The 19,709-nt window shown below is 51.9% G+C and overlaps 6 protein-coding genes across 6 annotated transcripts; 5 read left to right on the top strand and 1 right to left on the bottom strand.

Annotated features, from left to right (window-relative positions):
* Nucleotides 1-476: 476 nt before the first annotated feature.
* LDX57_004678 (uncharacterized protein) lies at nucleotides 477-2,156 on the top strand (the record flags this gene model as incomplete). Its single annotated transcript, XM_046086350.1, has 3 exons — nucleotides 477-1,587; nucleotides 1,653-2,037; nucleotides 2,114-2,156. 3 exons carry the CDS (start codon nucleotides 477-479, stop codon nucleotides 2,154-2,156), a joined length of 1,539 nt encoding a protein of 512 aa, XP_045942313.1.
* Nucleotides 2,157-3,579: 1,423 nt separating this feature from the next.
* LDX57_004677 (uncharacterized protein) lies at nucleotides 3,580-6,302 on the bottom strand (the record flags this gene model as incomplete). The annotated part of the gene is made up of 2 exons (XM_046086349.1): nucleotides 3,580-6,019; nucleotides 6,076-6,302. The coding sequence occupies 2 exons, from the start codon at nucleotides 6,300-6,302 to the stop codon at nucleotides 3,580-3,582; spliced, it is 2,667 nt and encodes an 888-aa protein (XP_045942312.1).
* Nucleotides 6,303-8,185: 1,883 nt separating this feature from the next.
* Nucleotides 8,186-10,471, top strand: LDX57_004676 (uncharacterized protein; the record flags this gene model as incomplete). The annotated part of the gene is made up of 1 exon (XM_046086348.1): nucleotides 8,186-10,471. The coding sequence occupies one exon, from the start codon at nucleotides 8,186-8,188 to the stop codon at nucleotides 10,469-10,471; it is 2,286 nt and encodes a 761-aa protein (XP_045942311.1).
* A 293-nt stretch (nucleotides 10,472-10,764) lies between these two features.
* Nucleotides 10,765-11,765, top strand: LDX57_004675 (putative mitochondrial methylglutaconyl-CoA hydratase (Auh); the record flags this gene model as incomplete). The annotated part of the gene is made up of 2 exons (XM_046086347.1): nucleotides 10,765-11,105; nucleotides 11,195-11,765. The coding sequence occupies 2 exons, from the start codon at nucleotides 10,765-10,767 to the stop codon at nucleotides 11,763-11,765; spliced, it is 912 nt and encodes a 303-aa protein (XP_045942310.1).
* A 1,598-nt stretch (nucleotides 11,766-13,363) lies between these two features.
* Nucleotides 13,364-15,240, top strand: LDX57_004674 (esterase/lipase family protein). Its single transcript, XM_046086346.1, has 2 exons — nucleotides 13,364-13,936; nucleotides 14,031-15,240. The coding sequence occupies exons 1-2, from the start codon at nucleotides 13,631-13,633 to the stop codon at nucleotides 14,670-14,672; spliced, it is 948 nt and encodes a 315-aa protein (XP_045942309.1). The 5' UTR covers nucleotides 13,364-13,630; the 3' UTR covers nucleotides 14,673-15,240.
* LDX57_004673 (uncharacterized protein) lies at nucleotides 14,723-19,569 on the top strand (the record flags this gene model as incomplete). Its single annotated transcript, XM_046086345.1, has 2 exons — nucleotides 14,723-14,858; nucleotides 15,202-19,569. The coding sequence occupies 2 exons, from the start codon at nucleotides 14,723-14,725 to the stop codon at nucleotides 18,645-18,647; spliced, it is 3,582 nt and encodes a 1,193-aa protein (XP_045942308.1). The 3' UTR covers nucleotides 18,648-19,569.
* Between the last annotated feature and the right edge of the window lie 140 nt (nucleotides 19,570-19,709).

Raw genomic sequence — 19,709 nt, 5'->3', positions numbered from 1 at the left:
GCCGCCCTGTCTCAGCTTACTTCCCCGTGTTTGGGGCTGAACGCATGGTTTGACCATTGTCCCTCCATTCTCTTTCTTGGTCGGTCGAGATCTCGATATACATTCCCTGCTTTAGAACAGGGATCGCGGATCGGGGGGCGCCTGTCAGTATCAAATAGGAGAAAAGAAAGGGAGGGGGCGAGAGAGAAGGGAATCCAATAAAAAAGACAGGGACTGAACGCATACCTTTCTGTCCTACATTCCTTTGGTGCAACTGTTTGGCCGACCCTCCCTTGATATGCCTCGATTGCTGGCCCCCCTCCAAACAATTCATTCCACACTGCCTTGAACCATCTCTTCTTCACTCGTTCATGTCTCGACTTTCCCCATGTTGGATGGGGTATGGCTCAATAGCTAAAGATTTTCAGCGCTTTTCATAGTTCTGACGCAATTCATTTCTCACCCCTTGATTCGCGCCGGTCCTAATCATAATCACAATGCCATTCTACTCCGGGTCCAGTCGCTCCAAGAAGGCACGCAAAGACGGTTCTAACAGAACCTCAACGGCGTCTGTGGTCTCAACGGGCTCTCATGCTACTTCCAAGGGCTCTCGGTCCTCGGTGGAAAAGTCCAAGAAAGAAAGTTCGCCTACGCAGTCCGCGGCCTTAAAGCACGCTGTACCAGCTTCGACTGAGGCGCCAAAAACGCAGGATGCTAAACCCAAGCCGACCGAGTCGGAGAAAAAGCCTCCCAACGTGTTTGAATACCTCGAGGATGACTCGGAATCGGAGATATCTTCCTCGTCGGAGGACGATGACGACAGCTTGCAGTCGTCGAAATCGTCCGTAGGGGCACCCCCTGCGCAACCCAAGGTTGCATATGCTGCACCTGCCGGACGCCAGCCTATCTCCACAACCCCGGCAGCAAACGGACGCAGTCGAACCTCCTCGATGAAATCCAAAGGCTCCATGGATTCCCACAATTCCACCGGTCCCTATAACATCTCACCAACCACGGTGCCCCTGCAGTTAGCTAGACACAACCCTTCCCATCGAAAGTACTCCACAGATGGGTCCTACGTCTCGGGTCCTTTGCCCGATGGCTCCAACCACCCGGCTAGACGCAACCTTGATATAGTTACGTCGCCGGAAGCATACTATCCATCGCGAAATCCCGCCCCTTTTCACCGGCCTCCGCTTCCGCCTTCTCCTCCTCGAAGTCCCGGGGAGGATCTCCACCGAGTTAGCCGGAGATCTAGAAGAAACACCAAGACTGCTCACATACCGTCTGGCTACGGACTCCTTTCCTGGCAGCTGGACTCATCCGCAGAGGGTAAAGAAACCTCGCTCCCTCCGCTTTATCGCCGGTTTGAAAGTGTGAACCACCGTGTGCTACTACACCTGCAGGATGAAATTGCACACCTCGAAGAAGAATTGCACATGTTGGATGAGTACGAAGAAATGCACCGGATTGCTGCCGCCGATCAAGAGGGGACCAAGGTTTTGCCTGCCTCACGACGCATGGATGTCCAGGCGCAGGTGTACTCGTCCCTCCATTATCGGAGGGAAGAAGTGATGGGGGTTTTGGTACACAAGACCCAACAATACAGTGAGTCCTCCATCTACTCGAAAACAAGAAAGTCCAGCAAGAATATAATGCTAATATGAAGCAAGACACTGCCCTCAGCGCATATAGTAAAGTCTTGCAAACATTACCTCGCGCCTCGGAACAGGATACCGAGACATACCGTACCTGGATGAAAGAACATAATCCCATTGCAGCAGCTGAAACGCGTTTCCTTGACCACGCCCAGGACCTCATCTCTCTCGCACCGCGCACCGTCTCCAGCCCCTCCAACTCTTCGGTCTACTCGGCCATCATCATTGCCTCAGCCGCCATTCTCCTCCCACTACTGTCGTTTGCCATGATTGCTGAATTTTCTGGTCGTCTGCTGGTTGTCGCTGTCGTGGGGGGCGCCGCGGCTGCCATTGCATCCAACTCTTCGAGCGGTGCCGAACAATTGGTGGCGTCCCAGGACGGCTGGAGATGTGCATCACTGTATGTCGACTTCCTCCCTCCCAAGCCATGCTTCTATTCCCCTCCAACGTGAGACAAACTAATTTCCCTTCCTTAGATATTTCGGCTTCATGACCATAGCCGCGATGTTCATTCCTTAACTGACTATACCTTTTCCACCTACCAACAAACCCACGATCAGTGATCGATAATTTGACTTACGAGTGACGAATCTTCTTGGAGAAATCTACTAACTAGCTGGTGTCGACTGACCTTGATTCATTGCATTGCGCATCTTTCTTTATCTATTGGCTTTTCAATTCGTTATACTTCCCTGCATGCTAGCACCGCGGAAAGAAAGAAGGATGGGATAGACTGATAACAAAAAGGCGTTAAGGAAACGAAGAGATTCTTACTAGTCGCAACATAGACGAGACTAGAAGAGGGAGAAAATTACGGGGAAAAAAACAGAAGAAAGGATTCTCAAATCTTGACTGTTCTCTTCTTCTGAGGTCCCATTTGACCCTTGATTTGAACTTGAACTGGAACTGGAAATTGTGTACTCTATGACGAAAGCCTTTATGTATACTACAACACTTGCTCCGGGATCATTTATCCATTTTATGATTTTGAACTCCATCTTTTGGCTTTGGCCATTACATGTACATGATTCAATTTCTAGGATTTAGGATTAGAGTGACCATGAGAAATAGACTATAAGACCTACTGACACAAACCCAACCACGATACTCCGTACAGATTCGAAGGTTAGACTAAACTAGATAGTAGTAAAGGATACACTGAACAAAGTGAAAGGATACACGGACTAAGCTCATACATGGTGAAAAAACATCAAAATCAAGAGACTTTCAGAATCAAAACAAACGCACATATCCACGCCTACCTACACAGTACTGATGAACGACGAGCAAGAGCACAAGAAACGAAGGGATCAAACTAGAGGATCCTCTTCTACCCACCGAACCAAACCAGATAAGAATAAATATAATAAACCAGACCCCGTCCGGAAGTCTTCAAAATCCGCGCCATTCGCTGAATAATATCACCACCCCCTCCTGCGTAGTGTAATTTAGAGTAGAAAAGATGGAAAAATCCCAGGCATTAAGAAAAAAAAAAAAAAAAAAGCGAAAGGCAAAGGGGAAAAAGATAGAAAGTGAGAAAAGAGAATCTTGGTTCAAGAAGAACAAGCACAATCAAAAGAGACAAGTTTCCCAGAGTACAACCAACGCATGAATCAAAGGAGGACTGTGATGCTCATCAAAACACCCCCTCTTTCTCTCGAATAAAATCTAATAGTGAACCATTTCCCTCGAAGATTGAGGGTAAGAATTGAAATAAGGGGATAGGAAAAAGACATTGAAGCAAACAGTAAGACAAAGAAGTAAGTTCCGATCATAAAATGTTAAACCCATTAACCAACCCTTCCATTTTTGGCCGTTCTAGAAAGAGACAAGAGTATAAGAATAGCTATGAGAGGAAAAGGAAAGAAAGATGAATAAATGGGAGAGAACATGGTCAAGGGAGGCAAGCCAAGTTCCAATGCATGCACTATGATTCATCTGCTCATGAAGCTGCCGGGGTACCATTTTGCTTGCTCCCTGGCGTTACACTCCGGTCTTGAGAGTTACCCTGTTCAATAGAAGGCTGTGGCGTAGAAGGGCTCTGTCGAGTTTGGTGAGAAGCAAGCTGGACTTTATTGCGATCCATCAGGGCCGCCTGCTCGGCAGCACTCCGAGCATAGGTCATGGCGGCGGCCGAATTGGAATAGCTACCCGAGGTCTGTGGTACTTGAGTAGGGGGATAATTCCCGTATGGAGGAGGCTGCTGCTGTTGTTGGGAAGCGTATCGCTGAGGATTCTGAGGGTTGGGGCCGGGCGTCATATATGGTGTTCGTGGTGCTGCGTATGCTTGCTGTTTCTGAGGGGAGGCACTGCGCCCTGCGCCATAAGGAACATTGTACGGTGCTGGCTGTCCTGGACGGGGAGTGTATGGCTGCTGCGGAGAAGCTTGAGCAGGAGGCATGCCTTGTTGAGGCGGGTAAGGAGCATAGCCGTTCTGGGTGGGTCTCTGAAATTGAGGAGCATTTCCTTGGTTATACTGAGGAGTGGGCTGCGAGTACCCCTGAAGATAGTTGGGGCGCTGCGACGGCGTTGCTGGTCCACGAGCTCCCGCGTAATGCTGCTGTTGGGGACCAGGGGTGTATGGTGCCGACGCGGAGGGTTGCCGCCCACCATAGTACGGTTGTGGAGTCTGGAAACCGCTTTGTGGCTGTTGAGTCCGGGCATTGGTGGCGTAGGCGCGCTGGTTGTACCCTGCTGGGTAGTTGGACGAGCGTGACGGCGTGGACGTCCTGTTTACACTACCGGCCATCGGGGCCATGGCTGCAGTTCGCTCTTGCTGTAAGGTGAACTCATCTTTCTCCATGGTGCCGTGGTAGTCCGGGTTCTCAATCACAACCTTCCGGCTGATATTCAGCTCATCCAGTTGATCTCCATTTAGCTTGGCGACCGCGTGTGGGGGAAGTGTTGATACAAGCGCTGCTAGACTTGACCTCAGAGTCTCATAAACGGTTTGCTCTGCTGCCGAAGGGGCGTCGGGGGTACCCATATCGGGAACGATCTCTTTGGTGTCAGCGCCCTGACTTCCCGGGGCCTCGAGATTGCGAATCCGTTGATATGAGCTTAGGGTCTCCAGAAGATCCGAGATGTCTCGTAGTACATCCTCCGAGTCTTGTGATCCTTCTTCATCGTTTTCTTCTTTCTTGTTCCCATCATTCTCGTCGGCATCTTTGTTCTTTGGGGCATCGGCACGAGTAACACTGTCTGCAAAGTCTTCCGGTTTGAAGGATTTGACCATCTCCTCTAGAGTGCTCTCATCAAGCTCTCCGATATTCCCTGGTCGTTCCGATATCGTTTCCTCGTGTTCCTGTTGATCTGGTAGAGAAAGTAGCATGTGAAGGCGCTTCGACCCTCGCTTTTTCCACCATACCAAGTCTTTGGAGTCGGCCTGCACGACGGCTCCCGAACTGTCGAAAGATGGGGCGAACGAGGAGTACACCCCCTGCCAGATTGATGCGTCGTCATCTGCCCACATGGCAGAATCCTCATGGAACCTTTCGTCAACATGTTGTTGAGACGACTGCTGCTTCTGCCGACGATTCCAGTACGATGGCGAAGAAGTGACGCCGCCATACTGAAGCCACTGGCCGGAAGGCAGAGGCGCAAGACAGTAGTTGTTACGATCACCGAGGAAGGACTTGAAGTTGGTGACTGCTTCGAACGGATCAACCCAGCTGCTGAATGCCCCTCGGGATGAAGACCTGGCACGGCGAGGTGGTTCCAATTGAGGTAGAGTTTGACGAGGGGCGAAGACCTCCCCAAAGGTCCTTGTAGGCTCCTTGGGTTTAGCCTCAAGATCGTGAGGTTCGACCTTGGTGATGCTGATTCCGTTCGGCAGGCCTTCCTCATGCAACGGCGCCTGCACCTCGACAAACTTCTCGGTTTGCGGGTCGTCCGAAGGCAATGAAACCTTGACCGATTTTTGCAGACTCGAGTATAGCTGTTTTGGGTTGGCTGGGTTACCGAACAAGGTCAACACCAAACTGTCGCTACGCGTTTCCACGTTTGACGGGGTAGATTTCGTGGGCGCCTCCGCATCATCTTCCGATGTCTCCGTCTTGACATTAGCTGGGGTCGTTTGAGCCTGGCGAACAAGACTGTTCAAGTGTTTTTTGAAAGCGGCGATGCGATTAACCGTTTCAGTCAAAGGTGTTCCATCCGCGGGGGTCGCACTAGCTTGAGCCTTGTTCCTTTCAATCACGGCAGCAGACGCCCTCTCGATGTCGCTTAAGAATTCCGAAAGCGTGTTGTAGCGATCCGAAGCTACGCGTGTTTGTATACTGACCCCTTCGTCTTTGTCACCGGATACTTTGGCGCGCTTCGAGCGAGGTTTGGATAGAGAAGTCGACAGCGGACACGATAGAAGGTGAAGTTCTCCGTCAGTTCTAGCGCGGGTTAACAATCAAATGCGCGACAAATGGATACCATAGGGAGCGCGTACTTGCTCAGGATTTCGACGAGATTTCGAAGGGTTTCTTGCAGCTTGACTTTGTCCTGGGAGCCCTTCGAAGCAGACGAACTGGCGTCCTGAGCAGCCTTCTCGTCATGACTCGAGACACGCTTTCGTTTGCCCGGCGTCGCCATAGTAGGCGGATCGGGTGTGGAAGTATGCAGTTCTCCATTTGTGGCCGACATGGGCGCCGTGCCTCCGCCTTCGTCTGCGCTCATGGTTCCGGAGTCGCGCCGTTCCTGCAGTGTTTCTTCGAAACGAGAACAAAGGACAATCCGTCCCAGTCGAACAAGGTTTTTGCAGGCGAGTTTTTACAGGGTAACTCGAGACTCAGAGCCTTTGAAATTGATTTTAAACTAAGAGTTTCACCTTCAAGGAGGAAGGGGCATAAAGCAGAAAAAAAAGAGGGTATCGCAAAGAGCAACACTCGTGGATCTCCGAAGCGGTTGCGCCAATAAGTTACGAGGGCCAATTTGACGGGCGCGCAGGTCAGGACGAGAAGGAGAACGACGGGTGAAGATGCGACACCACAATGGCAGAGTGGCGACGAGGGCGGCTTTCGTTCACGCGGTAGAGGAACTCGAGGACGAGAAAAACAATAGAGCCGGAGAAAATCAGGGTCGAGACGGCGGATCGGATGGCAGGCGGGAGAGGGCGAGGAGGAACAAGATCTCCCTCCTGCGCGCCAGGCAACTCGTGACGATCGCTCACGTGACCCGGGCCCTTTTTCGTGCCATCATCTTCAATTTGTTTTCTCTCTCTTCTGGACCTCTGGAGACCAACACCACCCCCGACCGTGTCAAGCTGCTTTCTGCGCGCTGTTTCTCCTTGCACAGGCCCCCTCTTCCCATATCCTTCATGGATGTCATCGGCATTCAGTCATGCTCCGAGCCGCTCGAGGGTTCCCTCTCTGAGAGCAGCGCACATGCTCAGTAGTCGTTCATGGCCAAAGGTTTGCACCAATTGATTGTTATTAGCTCCGTCATTCTGCAGAGACTAACTACTGCTTTCTCCGTAGGAATGCTTTTCAGGTAGCCTCTTCCACCAACTGAACTTGACTCCGCTCTCAATACTCTCTCCCAATGTCCTCACGTCTTCAATTCCCTCCCGATCGATCAGTTCAACCCCGCGCAGACTTGTCTCAGCTCAAGGAGAGCATGTTAGTGGTTTCGATCAGAATGAGCAGCTTGCGACCTGTGAATACTGGTGTGGGCTGCGGCTTCAGACTATTCTAAGCCAATCCTATAATCCTCCGGGTCCAAATGACAAGCGGCGGCAGCGTACGGAATTCAGCTCCAATCTAGCGTCTTTCAAACCATTCGTTGCTCAGTCAATTATCTCGGAACCGTCGCAGCCACATCTTGTCCCCGACTCTACACCACTATCGCATAGTAACACATCGACGAAGAAACGAGATGCGGAAGGCAAACGGCCGCAAGAGAGGCCCGGCACGGGCCGAAGTAATCCTCGCAGAAGCTCGAAATTGGATTCTTCAACATTCACGCCGACTCCCACGGAGTTTATGATGGATACGCTACAAAATGTTTTCGAATACCCTGATAACGACGGAGGCGGCAATTGGGTACTGGCAGCGAGAAACCCCAACGACCCTCTTATGACACCCTTAACCAAGTCGCAAAGGATCTCGTACAAAATACACCACAGGAATTCGCTCCAGGAGGCTCTTGCTGAATACCTATACGATGTGGAGCGTCGTCGAGGCTCAGAGAATAGGCCCGGAGAGCTCAAGATTAAGACCCCCCCGGACGAGAAATGTGATCTTGACGCTGGGATACAAAGGTTCAGTCGCAGGAAATTTGAAACATACCTTCACCAACGTGGGTACCACATCACTGATCTGACAGTGTGGGCCTGGATATTTCGGGCTGTCACGCCTTACCAGGCTACTCTCCGTCTGCTAGCAACCGAGGATAAGGACAGGCTAAGGAACGCTTCTTATATTCGCACAACTCCTCCATTTATTCCGCTGTTTCTGTTACGGCAAAATCTTGATTTGGATACATTTCGCTTGCTTTTGCTATACTCACTGAGCCTCATTCGCGGTCAGCCGTTACCTAGACCGGAAGCATACGCGAGAGCGATGTCAGAAGATGTGTGGCTCGAAAACGTCCAAGTGGAAGACGCAGCACCCTTAATCAACCCCAACATGTGTATTACATTCGTCGTTCGACTGCTCCATCATGCCCGTCAATTGCTGCCGCAGGCTCAGGTTCCCATTGTGCGCGCGCTCGCAACCTATCTGACTCTCCTGAAGTCAGACAAGGCGCACGGCGTCTCTCGTGCGACTGCACATAACATGAAGTTCATGACGGCTAAATTCAATTTGGTTCTTCGGTTACTCGCACTGCGCTGCAGACAGGGTTCATTTAGGTCGGCTTCAATACAGCAGGAAGCACAGTTCACACTACTCAGAGCGATGGCGGGGAATCAACCCGTTATGCCTGTGACCCGGCAAAGCTATCAGGCTATCGCTGCGGTCCAACTTACACACAAAAAGACATCGGCAGAACGTCAATTTGCAGAATTGAAGGCACCATCGTGGCCACCCTGGAAAGAAGAGAAGTCAGGCATCGACTTCCAGCGCGGATCTGAAGGGATGAGTAGTCGAGCAATGCGCGTGATGGCCCAAATGAAGGAGGCAGGATACGGCCATAGCCGCTGGGAAGAGGTTGCTGGAATCTATGCCGGCTGGGACACCGACAAAAGTCCAACCATCCAAACTAGGGCTTCGACGCCCCAGCCCCGGCTTCTGGGCAATTCGGTAGGCAGTACCTCTAGTGCAGCAATCTGGGAGGCTCGTTTGCGTTCCACTAGAACTGTGCGTGAAGCCTGGGCATGCTTCCTGTCATACCAAGATCAAGGCCTGCCCCCACGGGACAGAGTGTATGGTGCGATGGTTGACAAGTTGATCTACGGCGATAAGCCAGAGAAGAACAACCTTAGCTACTCAAACCATGCGCTGCCGGGCGATGGATTGGAAGTTTTCCCCGAACCTTCCTCCGCCCGAGATTTGATCTATGTACATACCGAGCCACCTACTTTGGGTGAATTTCTCCATCAGATGATGTCCCAGGGCATCCGACCGCGGAGCAAGATGTTGGCTTCGCTTCTTCCTTCCGCGCCTAACATCCGTTGTGGTCTGGATTATCTTTGCTGCAGCCTTCTATCCAACGATCAGGTCATGGCCTTGTGTACTATTTGGGGCAGTGAAACCGCCTATCGAGAAAGAAGTGGGAGAGTCTTGAACGAGATATCAGACTATCTTTTCACTGCCTTTATATCCCTCTTGTGCAAGTTTCCGACCCCGAAGGAGCTTATGTTTCGACACTCCGTGCGCGCCATGGATGCCTTCCCCTTAATTATGGGGTACCGGTCCAAGGCTCACTTGAAGCCCGCGACCCTCTTTTCTTATGCCCCGGGCAGCCCAACCAATTTACAGCATGCGATCAATTTGCTTATGGTACGGAAGTCCAAGCCTCCCGAGGCATGGACTCATGTCTTGTCGGCTATTAGCAGGAACCGCCTGTCTCATGCCAACCGCGTGGTAAATAAAAACACGCAAATTGTATTCGCCTGGTATGAGAGCTTGGAATTACTTGGCCGCATGAAAAAGCTTCGAATTGAACTTCGTCCGGAGGCATTCCGGCTTCTTTGCAACAGTTTCTCCAAATTCATGATGGCCGAGAAAACACATCCCGGCGCAACAGAAGAAGGCATGCAACTTGTAGCAGAAGCGGCACGGCATGGAGCATTGACTCATGTCGATTCAGACTCTCTGCAGCCGCAGGATATCACTGCCCGTGGTCTTCATATCCTCCGAAGTCAATTTGACCGACTGGTTACCCAGGGCTCGATGACATACCCAGTGTTTGGGAAGGACAGCAAACGTCGATTCAGAGCGGAAGGCGCCGACTCACTGCCTCGTTTATCTTACATTCCCTCCCCGGCCATCTTCCACGCACTTGTGAGATCGCTTGGGTTTGCCGAAGATTACGATGGCTTAATACAAGTCCTTGAATGGATGTGTCGCTACGAATCCAACATCCAGGAAGTGTCGGAAGAGTATATGAACGGCGCAAGGATGTTGCGAAACGTCGTGGTGGCAGTCGGCGTGTTCCTCGAGGGACATTTGGGCGTACGGTCCCAACAGCGCTCGACCAAGACGCAGCCGGCTCATGTGCCGACCGAAACACTCTCAGCGGAGGAAGCCTCGTCGGATCATTCCGATGGAAGACCACCTGCGGACCTCTTCTTGGAGAAAGCATATGACATGGTGACGGCGTCGGAGGTCCTGGGTCCTTGGCCGAACCATGAAGAAATCCAGGCGTATTGCCAAACTCATTGGGAGGAGCAGCGGGTGCTGTGAGGGAGGCGGTGTACACTATCATTTATTCACCATTCTTGTATATATTATACCCCTTTGTACAATAGATAGACATAACTATATAGAGCAATGCATTGCAGGCGCTTATCCGCGGCAAGAATTGGGGACGGCTCCCCGCACGAAGCTGGACGGTCGCACTAAAAGCTTTCCCCACAGCCCCGGCGTCATCACCTTCGGGTTTTCATCAGCTGCTTTGCTCTTCTCTCCCCTTCACACTACCCAATCCCCCAGATCACCATCACCTGATTCCTCCCCTATCTCACGCTCTCCTCAAAATGCCCCCACGACTCGCACTACCAGCCCTTTGCCGCCCGCCCGTCTTTTCTGTTCGCGTTACAATCGCACGGTACAGCACCACGCCGGATGAGGCCGTGATCAAAACCCACCAGGTCCCCGCGCCCGGCTCTGGCAACATTCGGGTCTTGCTGTTGAACCGACCGAAGGCTCGGAATGCACTTTCACGAAGCCTCCTGGACAGTTTGGCCAAACACGTGCAGTCCATCTCCGCCGAAGGGGGCGACGGCCCTACACGAGCCTTGGTCATTGCCAGCAATGCCGACGCGGCTTTCTGTGCAGGTGCCGACTTGAAGGAGCGAGTGGATATGACGAAACAGGAGTACGTTCTGTTTTTGGCCTTGAATTTCAGTCTTTCGTATTTTTTGGGCTGCGAGGGTGTATTTTGCTGAATCTGTGTCGTTTTTCCAGAACAAACGAATTCCTTACAAAACTGCGCGGCACGTTCCAAGACCTCGCCAATCTCCCCATCCCCACGATCTCCGGCATTTCGTCGACCGCGCTCGGCGGCGGATTAGAGCTAGCGCTGTGTACGCACCTACGCGTCTTTGGCTCTTCCAGCGTCGTCGGACTCCCAGAGACCCGACTAGCCATCATCCCGGGAGCCGGGGGCACGTACCGCCTCCCCAGTGTGATTGGGGTGAACCGCGCCCGAGACCTCATCCTGACGGGGCGACGCGTATCGGGCGCGGAGTCATACTTCATCGGGCTTTGCGATCGGCTGGTCGAGATCTTGCCCGAGGAGGAGCAGAAGGAGGGTGTGGCGCGCGAGAAGGTGCTGCGCGAGAGCATCAAGCTGGCCATGGATATCTGCGAGGGCGGGCCCGTCGCTATCAAGCAGGCGCTGCAGGCCGTCAACGGATACCAGCGTGGCCAGGAGGCGGAGAACGAGGCGTACGCGGGCGTCATGGAGACGGAGGACCGCTACGAGGCTCTGCGGGCGTTTGCGGAGAAGAGGAAGCCGGCTTTCCGCGGGCGATGAGATGAGGCTCTGATGGGCGAATGTGTATATCAAGGTTGAATACCGTATCACCCTTGTTCTTTGTTTTTGGGCCTCGGTCTCGTTCCAATTATAGTATGCTATAGAGGGCACGAGAATCACAATAAACAGGCGCAGACATGAATACCTAGGCATATGCAGTCACTGAGTCCAGCCCCTCTGGGAATGACACCTGAGGTCTAAGGCTACTGCAACTACACACCATCTCTCATCGGCATAACTATCCATTACCCACCAACGAGGGCATCCCAGGGAAGGGGACCCATGAGTCATGCCTCGCCCACGAACCCACCCCGAGGGTGATTCACAAGGTTGCATCCAGGCCATTTCAGGAGCTCGTTAGTCACACATGGCTCAGTGTCAGAGACCGATACGGCAAACTACAGCCGCATGCCGCCAGAATCACAACGTTCGATGTCCCGTAGAGACTGACTGTAACGTCGGTCCTCCTAGGCCCTCGAATATTAGGTAAACTACATCTGGCTCTCTGGTCGAGTCCCAACGTACCCTGGAACCGCTGGACGGGCCGCCGTTCCACAAGAGAAGCCACTGGGCTGGAAGGTTTGTTTGTTGACAGTCACCGACGAGTGGGTGTGGGGGTGGATTGGATTGTACGAGAATCGGAAATAAGGCTTTTAAAGATTACCATAATGGTGTTGATTAGGTTGCATGCAGGTACCCCCACCACCTTTCCATGGATCTATATGACGTTACTGTACATAATAAGATGTATCCAGGATGTAACGGGCCCACGGGGGAGCCTTGCGATTAACATTCTGCCTAGAACTGGAGTACACAACAACACAGCCTTCTGGTGCATGTCAACTCACTGTCACTGCAGGGACTGTCCTAAAGAAAGAAACATACAGTGACTTTTCGAGATCTGATCTTCAGTTACTCCGGTATCATGTCTCTTAGCCATGAGCGGGCAAATACTGACTACTGTGTAGTTACTAGGCACTATCTAAAAGGAGGGGGCCAAAAGTGAAGAAAAGTAGGGCAAACTAGCGCCCGGCCGGGCGTTACAGCCTCATGCCGGTGCTCGTATAGGTACTTGCCTCGGAGTATAGAGATCACTTGCGTATTGACAGGTTCGGACGGATTGTTCGATTGTTCTCGCTGAATAGGAGGCTCCTCTTTGGCAGGAGAATTAATTAACTGGTCGGTTCACCTACTGACCTCCTTGTTAGCGCGGGATTCCCCCGACGATCTGCAGCGCTAAGCCTTTATCCCGATCTGTACAGTATGTATACCGTACATACTAGGTAGGTAGTATATGTATGACTATAGATGCAGGGTCCGATTCAATTCAAGGTGGTTAACTTGTCATAGGTTATATTTAGAGATATTGTTCACTCTGTCGAGTCTAGTGAATCAAGATCGTAATTCAAGCTGATCCTCAGGGGGAAAAAAAAAAGAGACTTGCATGCAACGAACAGATGACTTTGCCTTGGTCAGCCCCGGCCCATCTTAGTGTCCACGGGATGGTTATTTCAGTCAATTTCACTGCTGGAACTAAGACTCACTAATGCAGGCGCTGCCACTCCGCAGGCACCAGGCACCCTCCTCTCGCCCTCGTCGGCGTCATCTGGCCCTTTCATCCTCCCCTCCTCTTCCCGCTCTTCCATAAATATCCCCAATCTCCCTGATCTTCCTGTTCCCATTCTGTCTCCCCGCAATCCGTACCTTCGTTATATTTCATCATTTCCCCACACGCTTCTTCCATCGAGATCGACAGCTAGTCTTCTCGCCTCTTTCTGATCGGAGCTGTCTCAAGTCGTTTTCCATTTCGCTCTCTTTTCGTATGATCACAACCCTTCTGAGTTTCACCCCGTATCGCCCTTTCAATGACCTCCCTCGCCACCCGGGTCAAGCAGTTCGGCTTGACCCAGGTTTACTGCTCCCCTGAGAAGCCCCAGGTCGACATCGTCTTGGTCCACGGTCTGAACGGTCATCCGTACAAGTCCTGGGCCACCGACTCGGGCATCTTCTGGCCGGCGGACCTGCTGCCTGACGTGCTGGGAACCAGCCGAGTGAGGATCCTAACGTACGGATACAACGCAAACGTAACCGCCTTCACGGACGGCGCCTCGAAAGATCGCATCTTGAACCATGCCGAAACGCTGGCCTCAGGCCTGGCGGCTAACCGAAATGTAAGTGATTCAGCTCCATGGGTGCCTGTCGGACTCGGAAAAAAGTCCCTGGTCGCTAGCCCTAACGCTAACACTTCGCTGCCGTCTCTTGTAGCTTCGAGGATGTTCAGATCGTCCCATCATCTTCGTGTGCCATTCCCTCGGCGGCTTGGTCGTCAAGCGAGCGCTGATCTATTGTCGCAACGTGTCAAATGAGAAGATCGAGCACCTTCGGTCGATCTTCGTCTCCACGTACGGCATCCTATTCCTAGGGACCCCTCATAACGGATCGGACGTTGCCAAATGGGGACTTCTGTTACAAAATATTTGTAGCGCTGTCCTGCCCCGGAAGTTCTTCGACTCGTCGCCGCATCTCGTGAAAATCCTGCGATCAAACAACGAGACGTTGCAGAACATCAACAGTCTTTTCGTGGAGATTATGAGCCGCTTTCATATCTACTTCTTCCATGAGACCCTGCCGACAGATGTCAAGGGCACTCGAGAAGTGATTGTAGATGAAAGCTCGGCTGCCCCCCAGATGGAAGGGGTGGAACGCATGGGCATAGAGTCGGATCATCGACACATGTGTAAGTTCGAGGATGACGGCGCCCCGGGTTATGAGGCGGTGGCAGAAGCCCTCCTGCGGTATTCGCGTGATGCCCCTCACACGATCCAGGATCGATGGTCCGAGGAGGAGGAAACTCGCAGAGTGATGAAACGGACCAAGGTCAGGGAGATTTTCAGCCAGGGTGAGTGAGGCCTCAGTTCGTGGACAAGCATGTTTTGCTGACAGGTTGCTCAGAAAGGATGGAGTCGCCACCATTGGGAGGAAGCGAACCGGATCTTCGTGCAATTGGTAGGGCCAATTTCCTTCCCGAGTCTTCGCCTTCTGTGACTTTGCGAGATTATGAGATTGAGGAGCCCTCGGAGGCATCCTATGCTAGTAAGCATGTGTAACCTGGTTTTGTTTGAATGTCGGCACGGAGAAAGGAAGGGAAACCCGCAAAAGCAAACAAAAACAATGTCTCCTCAAAATGCTGCAATTCATACCTTTTGATATTTCATTTGTTGTCGGGGTCAGCTTGATTTTTTTCCTTTTCTATTATGTTTTCTTCTTACTTTTTTCTTTCTCTCTTCTGTTTTCCTCGTCCTCCCTTTCGGGTTGTTCTTTCTCCCGCGAACGTGACGTTTTATTCTCCATGACTCTTTCCTGTATCCTACCGCGCTGTTGTATCTTTAGAACACAACGAAGCAGCAGTCAGAAGTGCTGACTATTTGTCCCTTAGGTAACTTCGCTGTACCCAACGACAGACGCTTGCCCCCGGCGGAAGGCCGACAATCTCCAGTGTCCGAGCTCGCTGGCAGTACGGATCTGTCCTTATCTAGAATCATGAAGAAAGAACCTCTCTTCGTAGTGCCCCCGGGATTTCATCCGAACTCGACCTTTATAGGAATGCTGAAAGAGCTTGAAGTCCTTCATACGCGATTGTTCAAGGTCAAGAAGCGATCAAATGGTCTGTCGTCCGTTCTGGTCTCTGGGGTGCCCGGCTCCGGAAAGACTCACATAACACGCGAGTATGTTTGGCGCCACCGAGAGGACTATCCCGGCGGTGTCTTCTGGGTCGACGCCAAATCTCTCCAGTCCATCTTCAAATGTTTCTGGGACATTGCTGTGGCCGCGGCACTGACCGACGGCGAAGACTTCCCGGAAATAGACGATAAGATCACTCAGAAATATGTGGAGTTGGTTCGCGCCTGGTTTCAAGGCCGTGAGGGCTGGCTGCTGATCTTCGATGGGCTCTCATTTGATCATGAGAACGACCTCAACCACTTCAAGCAGTTTCTGCCCTTCAACAAGCAATGTAGCATCATTTACACCTCTGTTGATAGGACATTGCGCAAGAAACAGCGATTGTACGAGCCCTATTGTCTGCAGATGACCCCTTTCCAGGTTGAGGATGCCTGCAAGCTGCTTTTCAAGGATCTCGGGATCAAGAGGCCGTCTCCCGATCAAGTCCGCAAAGCAGTCGAGATCGTCAACCACTATGAGTGTCTTCCTTTGGCCATTCATGCCATCAGCCACCGCCTCAGTGCAACCTCAAAGCCCATTGAGCGCTATCACCTCGATTCTCACCTGACCGATGAGAAGTTGGCGGAACCATTCCTCGGCATCATGCATGACCTTTACCGCACGAATCACTTCGAAGCGTTGAATCTCATCAACCTTCTGTCCTTCTTTGGTCATCAGGTTCCTATCGGCATGATAAACCTAGGAAAACAGGCCCTAGAACACTGGCACGTTGACATACACGGTCCAAGTAGACCTGGGGACTCTGGAGACATTGACACAACGCTGGGCACTCTGATTCGGTATGGGCTCATAGAAAGAACATCGGACGCCTATGCCTTGCAAGCAAAGGCCTTGTCTCCCCGCTCCGAAAAGGATGAAATCCTCGACATGAAAGCCGTGGCTCCGGAGTTGTCGGAATCGCAGACGGAGAGTAGCCAGGACGCCTTCTTTTCCATCTACCAAAACTCCGGATCTATTGATATGCTCAAAATCCATAGCGTGGTCCAAGGATTTTGTCGAGACGAGTTGAAGATCAGGGACAAGGAGATTAGGAATATGAGAAATCCATCCGCCGAACCGGAAAGGCCGGTGGCCGGCTACTATAACTCGTGGCTGGTGGTTGCGATCCGCGTTTTTATTCTCTCCTATGAGAACGCACAAAAGCGGATGAATCAAGCCGATGATTATGGCCTGGTTAAGGATTATCGGGAGTATGAGACGCATGCCTCCGCGTTGGCCAACAATTTCCCACGAAGGCTGGTGAACGAACCGACCATCGTGCAAGAAGCCCGACGAGATCTTAAGCAAGTCATGAGAAGTATCGGCAAGGAGATTGAACGGGTCTCCCCGAGCTCTTCGCAAGAGTCTATTCGCAAGTATCGCTCCGTCTTTGACCGCTCCAGTAGTTCCTCTTCCTCCATCCCGGACTCCGTGGGAGAAGACGGACTGAGTCGCCACTTCACATGGGATCTAAATGAAATGACGCCGCCGCCGGTGGAATCGCCAAAGGAGATGAGCCCGCCTTCCACCCACTTCAATCTGGATCCTTTCGTCCCGCATATTTACCGAGAAAACAACGCGGCCAAGGACATCGGGTATGAAACGGATGGAGAAGGTGCGAAGCCAATGACTCGCGGATCGCCGGCACTCTCGCAATTGAGTCATTCGACGGCAAAACCCAAATCGGAGCAGGCTTCGAGTCCTCCGCAACAATTCGACGACCATGGTTGGCAAGTAGTGGAGAAGACGCCCAAGCCGAAGCCAAGCAAGGAAAAATTGCCAAAAAGACCCCCGTTTCCCCGGAAAATCCGGGGTCCGAAGCTAGCTGCGCCCGTTCTTAAGGTGTTTCCTGTCGAAGGGAGAAGTGCATCGACGGGTGTCGTGGAAAGGGCCCGAACGAGTTCGCTGGTATCTGCTTCCGAATCTCTCTCCGCCGTGCATCATGCGAGTCCCCCTCATTCTCAGCAAGATGTCTCAAAGCTGGCGGACGAGCGGCCACTGATCAATGACGAGAACGCACCGACCTATGCTAACGTGGCAGCCAAACGAGCTCATGAGATCGGCTCCTCCGCAAAACAGCGATCTTCTTCTAGTCCTGGCGGGAAAACTCGTCCGACGTTTCTCGGACTTCAGAGCAAATCCTCCGGAGATTCATTGTCCAGCGCCATCCATGTTTCAGCTTTTGAAGCCGAGCTCAAACCCGACTACATGAACCAATCCACATACAGTGAGCCGGAACAGGGACGTCTAACACAACAGTTGCATGCTTTGGACTTGAACATGGCCCAAGGGTCGCGTTACCATGCTCGGCATCTATCAACTGTTAGAGCGGTTGGTCCTATCGGAGACATGTCCGCAAGCACGCCTTCCATTGTCACCTATGTCCCAGCGCTGCCATATGACAGTAACATTGAGGTTACCCACGCGCGTCGCCAAAGTGCTGTAGCAAGACCACCATCCGCCGGTCAGCCGGCGACTAACGTGAGTCCCCTGTCCCATCCGTCTGCGTTTATGCCCGGTGTTTCGCCGCCGCCATCTACCAAGGTCACCGAGATACCTGCTGGGGGTTATGCCTCTGATCCAGCCCCGGAGCCGATGACACGGGGTCCGTCTGCGCAGTCCCACCAGTCGTGGGCGACAGATCCAATCCGCCTTCCCCAGCGATTTTCACCGATGCCTTCAACTGCGCATGCCGCAATTCCTGCCAATATCCACCATGTTATGCCGCATCCGCACGCTGTTTCGGGAGCTGGAAGCTGGATCGAAAACACACCGTCATTTCAATCTCCGCCACCACAGCTGGCGGCCCCATTCCAGCCGGACCCGAGCTATGCCGCACAGCATCAACTGCGAGCAGTCGACCCCCTGAGTCACCCCATGGTGGGCATGGATCGTAACTGGGAATATAGGGAGCCCCAACCGCTATTCATTGGCGCCCATCAAGTCGACGTGCGTGAGGCTCGTCAAAGACCAGGAGCGTTCCCAGCCTACGCGGCACCAGCCATGCCAGGACACCTTGCACCGTTGAGCATGTACCATCCGAACTTGTCAGGACCGCTCATTCCACATGAGTTGCAGATGCAGCCTCAGGAACTGCCGCCGAATGTGCGAGGACGGAGTGGCAGCTCCCCTGTCCATCCTGCATTTGATCGATTTGGTTGACGAGTATGAGTTTTTCAAAGATCAGGCGTCCACAGAAAATAAGGGACGCCTCAAAGACAGGGAAGACATGAATTATAGAGAAAAAAAAAAGAAAAGAAAAGAAAAGAAAAGCATCAAAGGGTACGAGAACGAGAAATGCATATAAGATCAGAGTTTGGAGTTGTGGTTTGATTTCACTCTTTTTGCCTTTCCCCCTTGCAGGCGTTCTCACAGAAGGCGCTTAGGAATCATGTCGAATTGTTGATAGACGCAAAGATGAAATGGATAAAGGGCATATGAGGTGGCGTCTCTCGGATTGAACATTGACATTTTCATATTCACTTGCATTGTCTGGTTTGTTTTGTTTTGTTTGCCTTATGCAGGAATAGGTTGCACAGGTGGGTGGGTTGTTTCGATCTTTTCAATATATATGAGTACGTTGGATGCTAATGAAGTATGACGGTCGGCTTCTCTTTGGGAGTTGTTGTTTGTGTGCATTCCAGCACTTCAGATGGAGGGAAGGGTGACCAGGAACAAGAGACCGTTCATAATGCTAATCCCCCTCTCAGTCAACTGTTCTGTTCTGTGCTACAGAGGCTTTATCCGCAACCGTACAGTAGCCCTATACACTGTAGCTAAGCGTGCATTCACGTGTACTTCTAACCACCCAGTGGGGAAAACAAATTCCCTGTGCGGAAGGAAGACAGAAGGAAAGGAAAGACAACGACATCATCGACTTGTCCCAGTACCTAAAAACCCATGTCGATCCAGCCCTTTAACGAGGCAATTCACTGGAACATGCCTTGGTTGAACCGGATCGGCGCTATACCTCATTGGGCTGGCCACTGACCGTTTATCGACGTAAGAGCTCCGTCGGCCGATGACGTCGCTGCATCATAGACGGTCTTATATAGAGGCGAGGAAGGGGACTTGGGTTTGTTTCATCTTTAGTATTTTTCTTCTGAATTATTATCTACATTGACATTCTCATCTCACCACGATTTCCATCGATCAATTGAATTTAATTAGATCTCCTCCATATACATACAACAATGTCTTCGTCTATCATGCGCATCTCTCCCA

The sequence above is a fragment of the Aspergillus melleus genome (genome assembly GCF_016097325.1).
Source record: "Aspergillus melleus strain CBS 546.65 chromosome Unknown contig2, whole genome shotgun sequence".
In the NCBI taxonomy this organism is placed as follows: Eukaryota; Fungi; Ascomycota; class Eurotiomycetes; order Eurotiales; family Aspergillaceae; genus Aspergillus; species Aspergillus melleus.
The sequence above is the reverse complement of the archived record's forward strand: the minus strand, read 5'-3'. Positions and strand labels throughout refer to the sequence as shown.

Coding starts and splice junctions, on each gene's coding strand:
- LDX57_004674 (XM_046086346.1), top strand. CDS start 13,631: ATGACCTCCCTCGCCACCCGGGTCAAGCAGTTCGGCTTGACCCAGGTT. Junction 13,937..14,030: donor GCCTGGCGGCTAACCGAAAT/GTAAGTGATTCA, acceptor CGTCTCTTGTAG/CTTCGAGGATGTTCAGATCG.